Source organism: Taudactylus pleione, unplaced genomic scaffold (genome assembly GCF_031769625.1).
Source record: "Taudactylus pleione unplaced genomic scaffold, aTauple2 ptg000445l, whole genome shotgun sequence".
NCBI lineage: Eukaryota > Metazoa > Chordata > Amphibia > Anura > Myobatrachidae > Taudactylus > Taudactylus pleione.
The window spans coordinates 1,646,656-1,661,133 of NW_028284847.1; the positions used below are offsets into that span (position 1 = coordinate 1,646,656).

General features: G+C 38.4%; 2 protein-coding genes across 2 annotated transcripts in view; one reads left to right on the plus strand and one right to left on the minus strand.

Moving 5' to 3' along the window:
* LOC148505666 (uncharacterized) overlaps positions 1–12,724 on the plus strand; it is a 29,123-nt gene extending 16,399 nt beyond the window's left edge. Inside the window, exon 4 of the mRNA XM_088447936.1 lies at positions 11,468–12,724. Within this exon, the coding sequence (XP_088304062.1) occupies positions 11,468–12,651 (1,184 nt within the window). The 3' untranslated portion in view covers positions 12,652–12,724. The remainder of the gene's footprint in view (positions 1–11,467) is intronic.
* LOC148505664 (uncharacterized) overlaps positions 1–14,478 on the minus strand; it is a 282,403-nt gene that overhangs the window by 220,569 nt on the left and 47,356 nt on the right. The gene's annotated exons all lie outside the window — the stretch shown is intronic.

A 14,478-nucleotide genomic window follows, 5' to 3' on the forward strand; every position in this document is an offset into this window, starting at 1 on the left:
ACTGTAGTAATAGAGAGAGCAGCACTACATTGTAGCGAATGCTGAATGACTATACACAGTATAATAGTGACAGTAGTAATAGAGAGAGCAGCACTACATTGTAGCGAATGCTGACTGACTATACACACAGTATAATAGTGACTGTAGTAATAGAGAGAGCAGCACTACATTGTAGCGAATGCTGACTGACTATACACACAGTATAATAGTGACTGTAGTAATAGAGAGAGCAGCACTACATTGTAGCGAATGCTGAATGACTATACACACAGTATAATAGTGACTGTAGTAATAGAGAGAGCAGCACTACATTGTAGCTAATGCTGACTGATTATACACACAGTATAATAGTGACTGTAGTAATAGAGAGAGCAGCACTACATTGTAGCTAATGCTGACTGACTATACACACAGTATAATAGTGACTGTAGTAATAGAGAGAGCAGCACTACATTGTAGCTAATGCTGAATGACTATACACACAGTATAATAGTGACTGTAGTAATAGAGAGAGCAGCACTACATTGTAGCTAATGCTGACTGACTATACACAGTATAATAGTGACTGTAGTAATAGAGAGAGCAGCACTACATTGTAGCTAATGCTGACTGACTATACACAGTATAATAGTGACTGTAGTAATAGAGAGAGCAGCACTACATTGTAGCTAATGCTGACTGACTATACACAGTATAATAGTGACTGTAGTAATAGAGAGAGCAGCACTACATTGTAGCGAATGCTGAATGACTATACACACAGTATAATAGTGACTGTAGTAATAGAGAGAGCAGCACTACATTGTAGCGAATGCTGACTGACCATACACAGTATAATAGTGACTGTAGTAATAGAGAGAGCAGCACTACATTGTAGCGAATGCTGAATGACTATACACACAGTATGATAGTGACTGTAGTAATAGAGAGAGCAGCACTACATTGTAGCTAATGCTGACTGACTATACACACAGTATAATAGTGACTGTAGTAATAGAGAGAGCAGCACTACATTGTAGCGAATGCTGAATGACTATACACACAGTATAATAGTGACTGTAGTAATAGAGAGAGCAGCACTACATTGTAGCGAATGCTGAATGACTATACACATAGTATAATAGTGACTGTAGTAATAGAGGGAGCAGCACTACATTGTAGCGAATGCTGAATGACTATACACACAGTATAATAGTGACTGTAGTAATAGAGAGAGCAGCACTACATTGTAGCTAATGCTGACTGACCATACACAGTATAATAGTGACTGTAGTAATAGAGAGAGCAGCACTACATTGTAGCGAATGCTGAATGACTATACACACAGTATAATAGTGACTGTAGTAATAGAGAGAGCAGCACTACATTGTAGCTAATGCTGACTGACCATACACAGTATAATAGTGACTGTAGTAATAGAGAGAGCAGCACTACATTGTAGCGAATGCTGAATGACTATACACACAGTATGATAGTGACTGTAGTAATAGAGAGAGCAGCACTACAATTGTAGCTAATGCTGACTGACTATACACACAGTATAATAGTGACTGTAGTAATAGAGAGAGCAGCACTACATTGTAGCTAATGCTGAATGACTATACACACAGTATAATAGTGACTGTAGTAATAGAGAGAGCAGCACTACATTGTAGCGAATGCTGAATGACTATACACATAGTATAATAGTGACTGTAGTAATAGAGGGAGCAGCACTACATTGTAGCGAATGCTGAATGACTATACACACAGTATAATAGTGACTGTAGTAATAGAGAGAGCAGCACTACATTGTAGCTAATGCTGACTGACCATACACAGTATAATAGTGACTGTAGTAATAGAGAGAGCAGCACTACATTGTAGCGAATGCTGACTGACTATACACACAGTATAATAGTGACTGTAGTAATAGAGAGAGCAGCACTACATTGTAGCGAATGCTGACTGACTATACACACAGTATAATAGTGACTGTAGTAATAGAGGGAGCAGCACTACATTGTAGCGAATGCTGACTGACTATACACAGTATAATAGTGACTGTAGTAATATAGAGAGAGCAGCACTACATTGTAGCTAATGCTGAATGACTATACACAGTATAATAGTGACTGTAGTAATAGAGAGAGCAGCACTACATTGTAGCTAATGCTGACTGACTATACACACAGTATAATAGTGACTGTAGTAATAGAGAGAGCAGCACTACATTGTAGCTAATGCTGACTGACTATACACAGTATAATAGTGACTGTAGTAATAGAGAGAGCAACACTACATTGTAGCTAATGCTGACTGACTATACACACAGTGTAATAGTGACTGTAGTAATAGAGAGAGCAGCACTACATTGTAGCTAATGCTGACTGACTATACACAGTATAATAGTGACTGTAGTAATAGAGAGAGCAGCACTACATTGTAGCTAATGCTGACTGACTATACACAGTATAATAATGACTGTAGTAATAGAGAGAGCAGCACTACATTGTAGCTAATGCTGAATGACTATACACACAGTATAATAGTGACTGTAGTAATAGAGAGAGCAGCACTACATTGTAGCTAATGCTGAATGACTATACCCACAGTATAATAGTGACTGTAGTAATAGAGAGAGCAGCACTACATTGTAGCTAATGCTGAATGACTATATACACAGTATAATAGTGACTGTAGTAATAGAGAGAGCAGCACTACATTGTATCTAATGCTGACTGACTATACACACAGTATAATAGTGACTGTAGTAATAGAGAGAGCAGCACTACATTGTAGCGAATGCTGAATGACTATACACACAGTATAATAGTGACTGTAGTAATAGAGAGAACAGCACTACATTGTAGCTAATGCTGACTGACTATACACAGTATAATAGTGACTGTAGTAATAGAGAGAGCAGCACTACATTGTAGCTAATGCTGACTGACTATACACAGTATAATAGTGACTGTAGTAATAGAGAGAGCAGCACTACATTGTAGCTAATGCTGACTGACTATACACAGTATAATAGTGACTGTAGTAATAGAGAGAGCAGCACTACATTGTAGCGAATGCTGAATGACTATACACACAGTATAATAGTGACTGTAGTAATAGAGAGAGCAGCACTACATTGTAGCTAATGCTGACTGACTATACACAGTATAATAGTGACTGTAGTAATAGAGAGAGCAGCACTACATTGTAGCTAATGCTGACTGACTATACACAGTATAATAGTGATTGTAGTAATAGAGAGAGCAGCACTACATTGTAGCTAATGCTGACTGACTATACACACAGTATAATAGTGACTGTAGTAATAGAGAGAGCAGCACTACATTGTAGCTAATGCTGAATGACTATACACACAGTATAATAGTGACTGTAGTAATAGAGAGAGCAGCACTACATTGTAGCTAATGCTGAATGACTATACACACAGTATAATAGTGACTGTAGTAATAGAGAGAGCAGCACTACATTGTAGCGAATGCTGACTGACTATACACACAGTATAATAGTGACTGTAGTAATAGAGAGAGCAGCACTACATTGTAGCTAATGCTGACTGACTATACACGCAGTATAATAGTGACTGTAGTAATAGAGAGAGCAGCACTACATTGTAGCTAATGCTGACTGACTATACACAGTATAATAGTGACTGTAGTAATAGAGAGAGCAGCACTACATTGTAGCTAATGCTGACTGACTATACACAGTATAATAGTGACTTAGTAATAGAGAGAGCAGCACTACATTGTAGCTAATACTGACTATACACACAGTATAATAGTGACTGTAGTAATAGAGAGAGCATCACTACATTGTAGCTAATGCTGACTGACTATACACACAGTATAATAGTGACTGTAGTAATAGAGAGAGCAGCACTACATTGTAGCGAATGCTGAATGACTATACACAGTATAATAGTGACTGTAGTAATAGAGAGAGCAGCACTACATTGTAGCGAATGCTGAATGACTATACACAGTATAATAGTGACTGTAGTAATAGAGAGAACAGCACTACATTGTAGCTAATGCTGACTGACTATACACACAGTATAATAGTGACTGTAGTAATAGAGAGAGCAGCACTACATTGTAGCTAATGCTGACTGACTATACACAGTATAATAGTGACTGTAGTAATAGAGAGAGCAGCACTACATTGTAGCTAATGCTGACTGACTATACACACAGTATAATAGTGACTGTAGTAATAGAGAGAGCAGCACTACATTGTAGCTAATGCTGACTGACTATACACAGTATAATAGTGACTGTAGTAATAGAGAGAGCAGCACTACATTGTAGCTAATGCTGAATGACTATACACAGTATAATAGTGACTGTAGTAATAGAGAGAGCAGCACTGCATTGTAGCTAATGCTGACTGACTATACACACAGTATAATAGTGACTGTAGTAATAGAGAGAGCAGCACTGCATTGTAGCTAATGCTGACTGACTATACACAGTATAATAGTGACTGTAGTAATAGAGAGAGCAGCACTGTATTGTAGCTAATGCTGAATGACTATACACAGTATAATAGTGACTGTATTAATAGAGAGAGCAGCACTACATTGTAGCTAATGCTGACTGACTATACACACAGTATAATAGTGACTGTAGTAATAGAGAGAGCAGCACTACATTGTAGCGAATGCTGAATGACTATACACACAGTATAATAGTGACTGTAGTAATAGAGAGAGCAGCACTACATTGTAGCTAATGCTGACTGACTATACACACAGTATAATAGTGACTGTAGTAATAGAGAGAGCAGCACTACATTGTAGCTAATGCTGAATGACTATACACACAGTATAATAGTGACTGTAGTAATAGAGAGAGCAGCACTACATTGTAGCTAATGCTGAATGACTATACACACATTATAATAGTGACTGTAGTAATAGAGAGAGCAGCACTACATTGTAGCTAATGCTGACTGACTATACACAGTATAATAGTGACTGTAGTAATAGAGAGAGCAGCACTACATTGTAGCGAATGCTGACTGACTATACACACAGTATAGTAGTGACTGTAGTAATAGAGAGAGCAGCACTACATTGTAGCTAATGCTGACTGACTATACACAGAGTATAATAGTGACTGTAGTAATAGAGAGAGCAGCACTACATTGTAGCTAATGCTGACTGACTATACACACAGTATAATAGTGACTGTAGTAATAGAGAGAGCAGCACTACATTGTAGCGAATGCTGAATGACTATACACACAGTATAATAGTGACTGTAGTAATAGAGAGAGCAGCACTACATTGTAGCGAATGCTGAATGACTATACACACAGTATAATAGTGACTGTAGTAATAGAGAGAGCAGCACTACATTGTAGCGAATGCTGACTGACTATACACAGTATAATAGTGACTGTAGTAATAGAGAGAGCAGCACTACATTGTAGCGAATGCTGAATGACTATACACACAGTATAATAGTGACTGTAGTAATAGAGAGAGCAGCACTACATTGTAGCGAATGCTGAATGACTATACACACAGTATAATAGTGACTGTAGTAATAGAGAGAGCAGCACTACATTGTAGCGAATGCTGAATGACTATACACACAGTATAATAGTGACTGTAGTAATAGAGAGAGCAGCACTACATTGTAGCTAATGCTGACTGATTATACACACAGTATAATAGTGACTGTAGTAATAGAGAGAGCAGCACTACATTGTAGCTAATGCTGAATGACTATACACACAGTATAATAGTGACTGTAGTAATAGAGAGAGCAGCACTACATTGTAGCTAATGCTGATTGATTATACACACAGTATAATAGTGACTGTAGTAATAGAGAGAGCAGCACTACATTGTAGCTAATGCTGAATGACTATACACACAGTATAATAGTGACTGTAGTAATAGAGAGAGCAGCACTACATTGTAGCTAATGCTGACTGACTATACACAGTATAATAGTGACTGTAGTAATAGAGAGAGCAGCACTACATTGTAGCTAATGCTGACTGACTATACACAGTATAATAGTGACTGTAGTAATAGAGAGAGCAGCACTACATTGTAGCTAATGCTGACTGACTATACACAGTATAATAGTGACTGTAGTAATAGAGAGAGCAGCACTACATTGTAGCTAATGCTGACTGACTATACACACAGTATAATAGTGACTGTAGTAATAGAGAGAGCAGCACTACATTGTAGCGAATGCTGACAGACTATACACACAGTATAATAGTGACTGTAGTAATAGAGAGAGCAGCACTACATTGTAGCGAATGCTGACTGACTATACACACAGTATAATAGTGACTGTAGTAATAGAGAGAGCAGCACTACATTGTAGCGAATGCTGACTGACTATACACACAGTATAATAGTGACTGTAGTAATAGAGAGAGCAGCACTACATTGTAGCTAATGCTGACTGACTATACACACAGTATAATAGTGACTGTAGTAATAGAGAGAGCAGCACAACATTGTAGCTAATGCTGACTGACTATACACAGTATAATAGTGACTGTAGTAATAGAGAGAGCAGCACTACATTGGAGCTAATGCTGACTGACTATACACACAGTATAATAGTGACTGTAGTAATAGAGAGAGCAGCACTACATTGTAGCGAATGCTGACTGACTATACACAGAGTATAATAGTGACTGTAGTAATAGAGAGAGCAGCACTACATTGTAGCTAATGCTGACTGACTATACACAGAGTATAATAGTGACTGTAGTAATAGAGAGAGCAGCACTACATTGTAGCTAATGCTGACTGACTATACACACAGTATAATAGTGACTGTAGTAATAGAGAGAGCAGCACTACATTGTAGCTAATGCTGACTGACTATACACACAGTATAATAGTGACTGTAGTAATAGAGAGAGCAGCACTACATTGTAGCGAATGCTGAATGACTATACACACAGTATAAAAGTGACTGTAGTAATAGAGAGAGCAGCACTACATTGTAGCTAATGCTGACTGACTATACACACAGTATAATAGTGACTGTAGTAATAGAGAGAGCAGCACTACATTGTAGCGAATGCTGACTGACTATACACAGTATAATAGTGACTGTAGTAATAGAGAGAGCAGCACTACATTGTAGCGAATGCTGAATGACTATACACACAGTATAATAGTGACTGTAGTAATAGAGAGAGCAGCACTACATTGTAGCGAATGCTGAATGACTATACACACAGTATAATAGTGACTGTAGTAATAGAGAGAGCAGCACTACATTGTAGCTAATGCTGACTGATTATACACACAGTATAATAGTGACTGTAGTAATAGAGAGAGCAGCACTACATTGTAGCTAATGCTGACTGACTATACACACAGTATAATAGTGACTGTAGTAATAGAGAGAGCAGCACTACATTGTAGCTAATGCTGACTGACCATACACACAGTATAATAGTGACTGTAGTAATAGAGAGAGCAGCACTACATTGTAGCTAATGCTGAATGACTATACACACAGTATAATAGTGACTGTAGTAATAGAGAGAGCAGCACTACATTGTAGCTAATGCTGACTGACTATACACAGTATAATAGTGACTGTAGTAATAGAGAGAGCAGCACTACATTGTAGCTAATGCTGACTGACTATACACAGTATAATAGTGACTGTAGTAATAGAGAGAGCAGCACTACATTGTAGCTAATGCTGACTGACTATACACAGTATAATAGTGACTGTAGTAATAGAGAGAGCAGCACTACATTGTAGCTAATGCTGACTGACTATACACAGTATAATAGTGACTGTAGTAATAGAGAGAGCAGCACTACATTGTAGCGAATGCTGAATGACTATACACACAGTATAATAGTGACTGTAGTAATAGAGAGAGCAGCACTACATTGTAGCGAATGCTGAATGACTATACACAGTATAATAGTGACTGTAGTAATAGAGGGAGCAGCACTACATTGTAGCTAATGCTGACTGACCATACACAGTATAATAGTGACTGTAGTAATAGAGAGAGCAGCACTACATTGTAGCGAATGCTGAATGACTATACACACAGTATGATAGTGACTGTAGTAATAGAGAGAGCAGCACTACATTGTAGCTAATGCTGACTGACTATACACACAGTATAATAGTGACTGTAGTAATAGAGAGAGCAGCACTACATTGTAGCGAATGCTGAATGACTATACACACAGTATAATAGTGACTGTAGTAATAGAGAGAGCAGCACTACATTGTAGCGAATGCTGAATGACTATACACATAGTATAATAGTGACTGTAGTAATAGAGGGAGCAGCACTACATTGTAGCGAATGCTGAATGACTATACACACAGTATAATAGTGACTGTAGTAATAGAGAGAGCAGCACTACATTGTAGCTAATGCTGACTGACCATACACAGTATAATAGTGACTGTAGTAATAGAGAGAGCAGCACTACATTGTAGCGAATGCTGAATGACTATACACACAGTATAATAGTGACTGTAGTAATAGAGAGAGCAGCACTACATTGTAGCTAATGCTGACTGACCATACACAGTATAATAGTGACTGTAGTAATAGAGAGAGCAGCACTACATTGTAGCGAATGCTGAATGACTATACACACAGTATGATAGTGACTGTAGTAATAGAGAGAGCAGCACTACATTGTAGCTAATGCTGACTGACTATACACACAGTATAATAGTGACTGTAGTAATAGAGAGAGCAGCACTACATTGTAGCTAATGCTGAATGACTATACACACAGTATAATAGTGACTGTAGTAATAGAGAGAGCAGCACTACATTGTAGCGAATGCTGAATGACTATACACATAGTATAATAGTGACTGTAGTAATAGAGGGAGCAGCACTACATTGTAGCGAATGCTGAATGACTATACACACAGTATAATAGTGACTGTAGTAATAGAGAGAGCAGCACTACATTGTAGCTAATGCTGAATGACTATACACACAGTATAATAGTGACTGTAGTAATAGAGAGAGCAGCACTACATTGTAGCGAATGCTGAATGACTATACACACAGTATAATAGTGACTGTAGTAATAGAGAGAGCAGCACTACATTGTAGCGAATGCTGAATGACTATACACACAGTATGATAGTGACTGTAGTAATAGAGAGAGCAGCACTACATTGTAGCTAATGCTGACTGACTATACACACAGTATAATAGTGACTGTAGTAATAGAGAGAGCAGCACTACATTGTAGCGAATGCTGAATGACTATACACACAGTATAATAGTGACTGTAGTAATAGAGAGAGCAGCACTACATTGTAGCGAATGCTGAATGACTATACACATAGTATAATAGTGACTGTAGTAATAGAGGGAGCAGCACTACATTGTAGCGAATGCTGAATGACTATACACAGTATAATAGTGACTGTAGTAATAGAGAGAGCAGCACTACATTGTAACTAATGCTGAATGACTATACACACAGTATAATAGTGACTGTAGTAATAGAGAGAGTAGCACTACATTGTAGCGAATGCTGACTGACTATACACAGTATAATAGTGACTGTAGTAATAGAGAGAGCAGCACTACATTGTAGCGAATGCTGAATGACTATACACAGTATAATAGTGACTGTAGTAATAGAGAGAGCAGCACTACATTGTAACTAATGCTGAATGACTATACACACAGTATAATAGTGACTGTAGTAATAGAGAGAGCAGCACTACATTGTAGCGAATGCTGACAGACTATACACACAGTATAATAGTGACTGTAGTAATAGAGAGAGCAGCACTACATTGTAGCGAATGCTGACTGACTATACACACAGTATAATAGTGACTGTAGTAATAGAGAGAGCAGCACTACATTGTAGCGAATGCTGACTGACTATACACACAGTATAATAGTGACTGTAGTAATAGAGAGAGCAGCACTACATTGTAGCGAATGCTGAATGACTATACACATAGTATAATAGTGACTGTAGTAATAGAGGGAGCAGCACTACATTGTAGCGAATGCTGAATGACTATACACACAGTGTAATAGTGACTGTAGTAATAGAGAGAGCAGCACTACATTGTAGCTAATGCTGACTGACCATACACAGTATAATAGTGACTGTAGTAATAGAGAGAGCAGCACTACATTGTAGCGAATGCTGACTGACTATACACACAGTATAATAGTGACTGTAGTAATAGAGAGAGCAGCACTACATTGTAGCGAATGCTGAATGACTATACACACAGTATAATAGTGACTGTAGTAATAGAGAGAGCAGCACTACATTGTAGCGAATGCTGAATGACTATACACACAGTATAATAGTGACTGTAGTAATAGAGAGAGCAGCACTACATTGTAGCTAATGCTGACTGACCATACACAGTATAATAGTGACTGTAGTAATAGAGAGAGCAGCACTACATTGTAGCGAATGCTGACTGACTATACACACAGTATAATAGTGACTGTAGTAATAGAGAGAGCAGCACTACATTGTAGCTAATGCTGACTGACCATACATACAGTATAATAGTGACTGTAGTAATAGAGAGAGCAGCACTACATTGTAGCGAATGCTGAATGACTATACACAGTATAATAGTGACTGTAGTAATAGAGAGAGCAGCACTACATTGTAGCGAATGCTGAATGACTATACACACAGTATAATAGTGACTGTAGTAATAGAGAGAGCAGCACTACATTGTAGCGAATGCTGAATGACTATACACACAGTATAATAGTGACTGTAGTAATAGAGAGAGCAGCACTACATTGTACCTAATGCTGATTGACTATACACAGTATAATAGTGACTGTAGTAATAGAGAGAGCAGCACTACATTGTAGCAAATTCTGGTGAGAACACACAGTATAATAGTGACTGTAGTAATAGAGAGAGCAGCACTACATTGTAGCGAATGCTGAATGACTATACACACAGTATAATAGTGACTGTAGTAATAGAGAGAGCAGCACTACATTGTACCTAATGCTGACTGACTATACACAGTATAATAGTGACTGTAGTAATAGAGAGAGCAGCACTACATTGTAGCAAATTCTGGTGAGAACACACAGTATAATAGTGACTGTAGTAATAGAGAGAGCAGCACTACATTGTAGCAAATTCTGGTGAGAACACACAGTATAATAAAACTACTGCTTTAATAATTAATATAAAGTAATTTCCTTTGAAATTAGTTGTTTGGTTCCTTGGTGTCAATGCATCTAATTTGATGTGTTTTATATCACTAATTCCTACTGTTTTATATATCTTTTACGGTTTAAAAGCAACTATTGAAATATATATTTAACCATTTTAATAAAATGTAGTGTTTAATACTGTACTTATACTTGTTTTGCTTTGGGTGGACATAAGAGCCTCACATAAACAATTAAACTTGTTATGGGCAAACATTGATATTTCTTTATATTGTATTCCCAGCAGATGGATGTAACAGAAGAAATGTAAATCAGGAACATCTCTCTGTATCTCCAGACTGTGAAATAGAAGATAACATCTCTAAAGATTGTCCTGTTGACATCCATATTAACTCAGAAATGCATAGAGTTCTTCACAGTACAGATCTGTTATCTGATCCCACTTATCATGAGGACTGTTCTGATAGTGTAGATACCAAATGCTTTACACAGGGCACAAAACTTAGTACCCGTCAGCCAGCTAAGACATTTTCAAGTGAGTGTGGGAAATATTCTACATGCAAATCATTTATTGGTACAAATCAGAGCATTCGCACAGGTGAGAAACCATATTCATGTTCTGAGTGTGGGAAAAGTTTTACAGACAAATCACATCTTACTAGGCATCAAAAAACTCACACAGGTGAGAAACCATTTCCATGTTCTGAGTGTGGGAAATGTTTTACACAGAAATCACATCTTGTTATACATAAGAGATGTCACACAGGTGAGAAACAATATCCATGTTCTGAGTGTGGGAAATGTTTTACACAGAAATCACATCTTGTTATACATGAGAGAAGTCACACAGGGGAGAAAAAATATCCATGTTCTGAGTGTGGGAAATGTTTTACACAGAAATCAGATGTTATTATACATGCGAGAACACACACAGGTGAGAAGCCATTTCCATGTTCTGAGTGTGGGAAATGTTTTACACAAAAATCACATCTTATTATACATGAGAGAACACACACTGGTGAGAGGCCATTTCAGTGCTCTGTTTGTGAGAGATGTTTTACACAGAAATCACATCTTGTTGCACATGAGAGAAGTCACACAGGTGAGAAGCTATTTCCATGTTCCAAGTGTGGCAAATATTTTACACAGAAATCAGATCTTGTTAGACATGAGAAAAGTCACACAGGTGATAAACCATATCCATGTTCTGAGTGTGGGAAATGTTTTACAAAGAAATACAATCTTGTTGAACATCAGAGAACTCACACAGGTGAGAAACCATATCCTTGCGCTGACTGTGGGAAATGTTTTACAAAGAAATACAATCTTGCTGAACATCAGAGAAGTCACACAGGTGAGAAACCATTTCCATGTTCTGAGTGTGGGAAATGTTTTACACAGAAATCAGATCTTGTTTTACATGAGAGAAGTCACACACACGAGAAGCATTTTCCATGTTCTGATTGAAAGTATTGATAGAAATCAGTTTGTTAAATATTACATTTTTCACACACATTTAAGCAGGTGAAAGAATGCTGGAATGGGGAAAAAGTATTTTATCTAAGAACAATTTTATTAAGACCCTATTAAACATAGTATTTTCTAGTCTACGGATCTTAATTGGCCATAAATGGCCATGTTTTTAAATAAGATGGTGATGGTCACTGGGACCTCGGCCATTAAAAAAAAGTCTATTCAGTCTTCTAGTGATGTTTCTAGTGAAGATTCAGAATCCGTTAAATCATCCCAGAAAGATTTCTAGCAGGCGCTTGCTATGGCTTAGAACATGGAAAGGTGATGCTGAGTCTAAGCACACTTTGGAAGCAGTTCCATCTGAAGGAGAGTTATTGTTCGGGTCAGAAGTCACTAATATCTCCCAGGCTACGGAAGGCAAAAGTCCCTTACTTTCCAGTCTCATCCTAATCCAAGCCTCCCAGGTTGTGGGCTTTTTGGTCACAAGGGAGAGGAAATGTTTAGGTCTTTAGAGGCACCCCAAGGGTTTTCCATAGAGGAACCTTCAGTTCCACATAATTTTTTAGTCACTCTTCCACAGGATCAGTGGAGAAAAAGGGTCATCATTCAGATGGTCTCCTCCCTGTTAGATTCTGGGGTTTTTGTCCCAGTCTGTTCAGACCAACAGGAACGGGTTTATTCATATCTTTTCTTGGTGGACAAACTGGATGGATCCTTCCATCCAATTCTAAATCTAAAGTGGTTAAATCCTTACCTTCATTTTGAAAAGTTCAAGATGGAGTCAATAAGATCAGTCATCAAACACATGGAAGAGGGATGATAATTGGCATCCATAGACATTAAGGATGCCTATCTCCATATTCCCCTATGGAAGGGACATTATTGGTTACTGAAACTGGCAGTAGGTCATTTGCATTTTCAGTTTTAAGCTCCACCCTTTGGCCTGTCTACAGCACCAAGAGTCTTTACCTTGGTGATGGCACAAATGATCGTTCTGCTAAGGAGGTAGGGTATAAATATACCCTATCTGGACAATCTATTAATCAAGGCTCCATTAGTGGCTCTGTTGCAGCAGCATCTGCAGGTGATGGACACTCCAGAGATTCAGATGGGCAATACATTTTCCCAAGTCCAACCTAAATCCTATATGACACTCTGTGTCACAGATTTTCTTACACAAGAAAAGGTTCAGGATATTCAGTCAGGAATAAGATCACTTCTGTCACTCACAGGTCTCTTCTAGGGGCTATGCAGCTGCTGGGAAACATGGTGGCATCCTTCAGTGTGGTCCTGTTTGCCAGATGTTATGCCAGACCACTGCAGAACCAACAGCTTTGTCGTTGGTTGAGGACAGATGTTCTATTTGACAGGCAGTTGTTCAGACTTTCACCACAAACTAGTCAGTCACTTTGGTGGCTTCAGAGCCCAAATTTGACCATGGGTTCACGGCTGTCAGCTTGGAATTGGGTGATTGTCAACACAGATGCCAGCCTAACAGGCTGGGCACGGTGGTACAGAACAAACATCTGCAGGGGAAATGGTCGGCTCAGGAGTCCACTCTTTCCATAAATATCCTGGAACTGAGGGCAATTTGTTTGGCCCTGGTGCAGGCCCAGTCCGTTCTGCAAAACCTACCAGTATGGATACAGAGAGACAATGCCACAGCAGTGGCTTACATCATCAAGCAGGGTAGCACATGCAGTTGGCAGATAATTCAGATTTCATACATCCTCAGGTAGATAGAGGTTTGGAACCTGGCAATTTCAGCAATTCTCATACCAGGGGTATATAACTGGGAAGCAAACTTCTGAAGTCGCCACA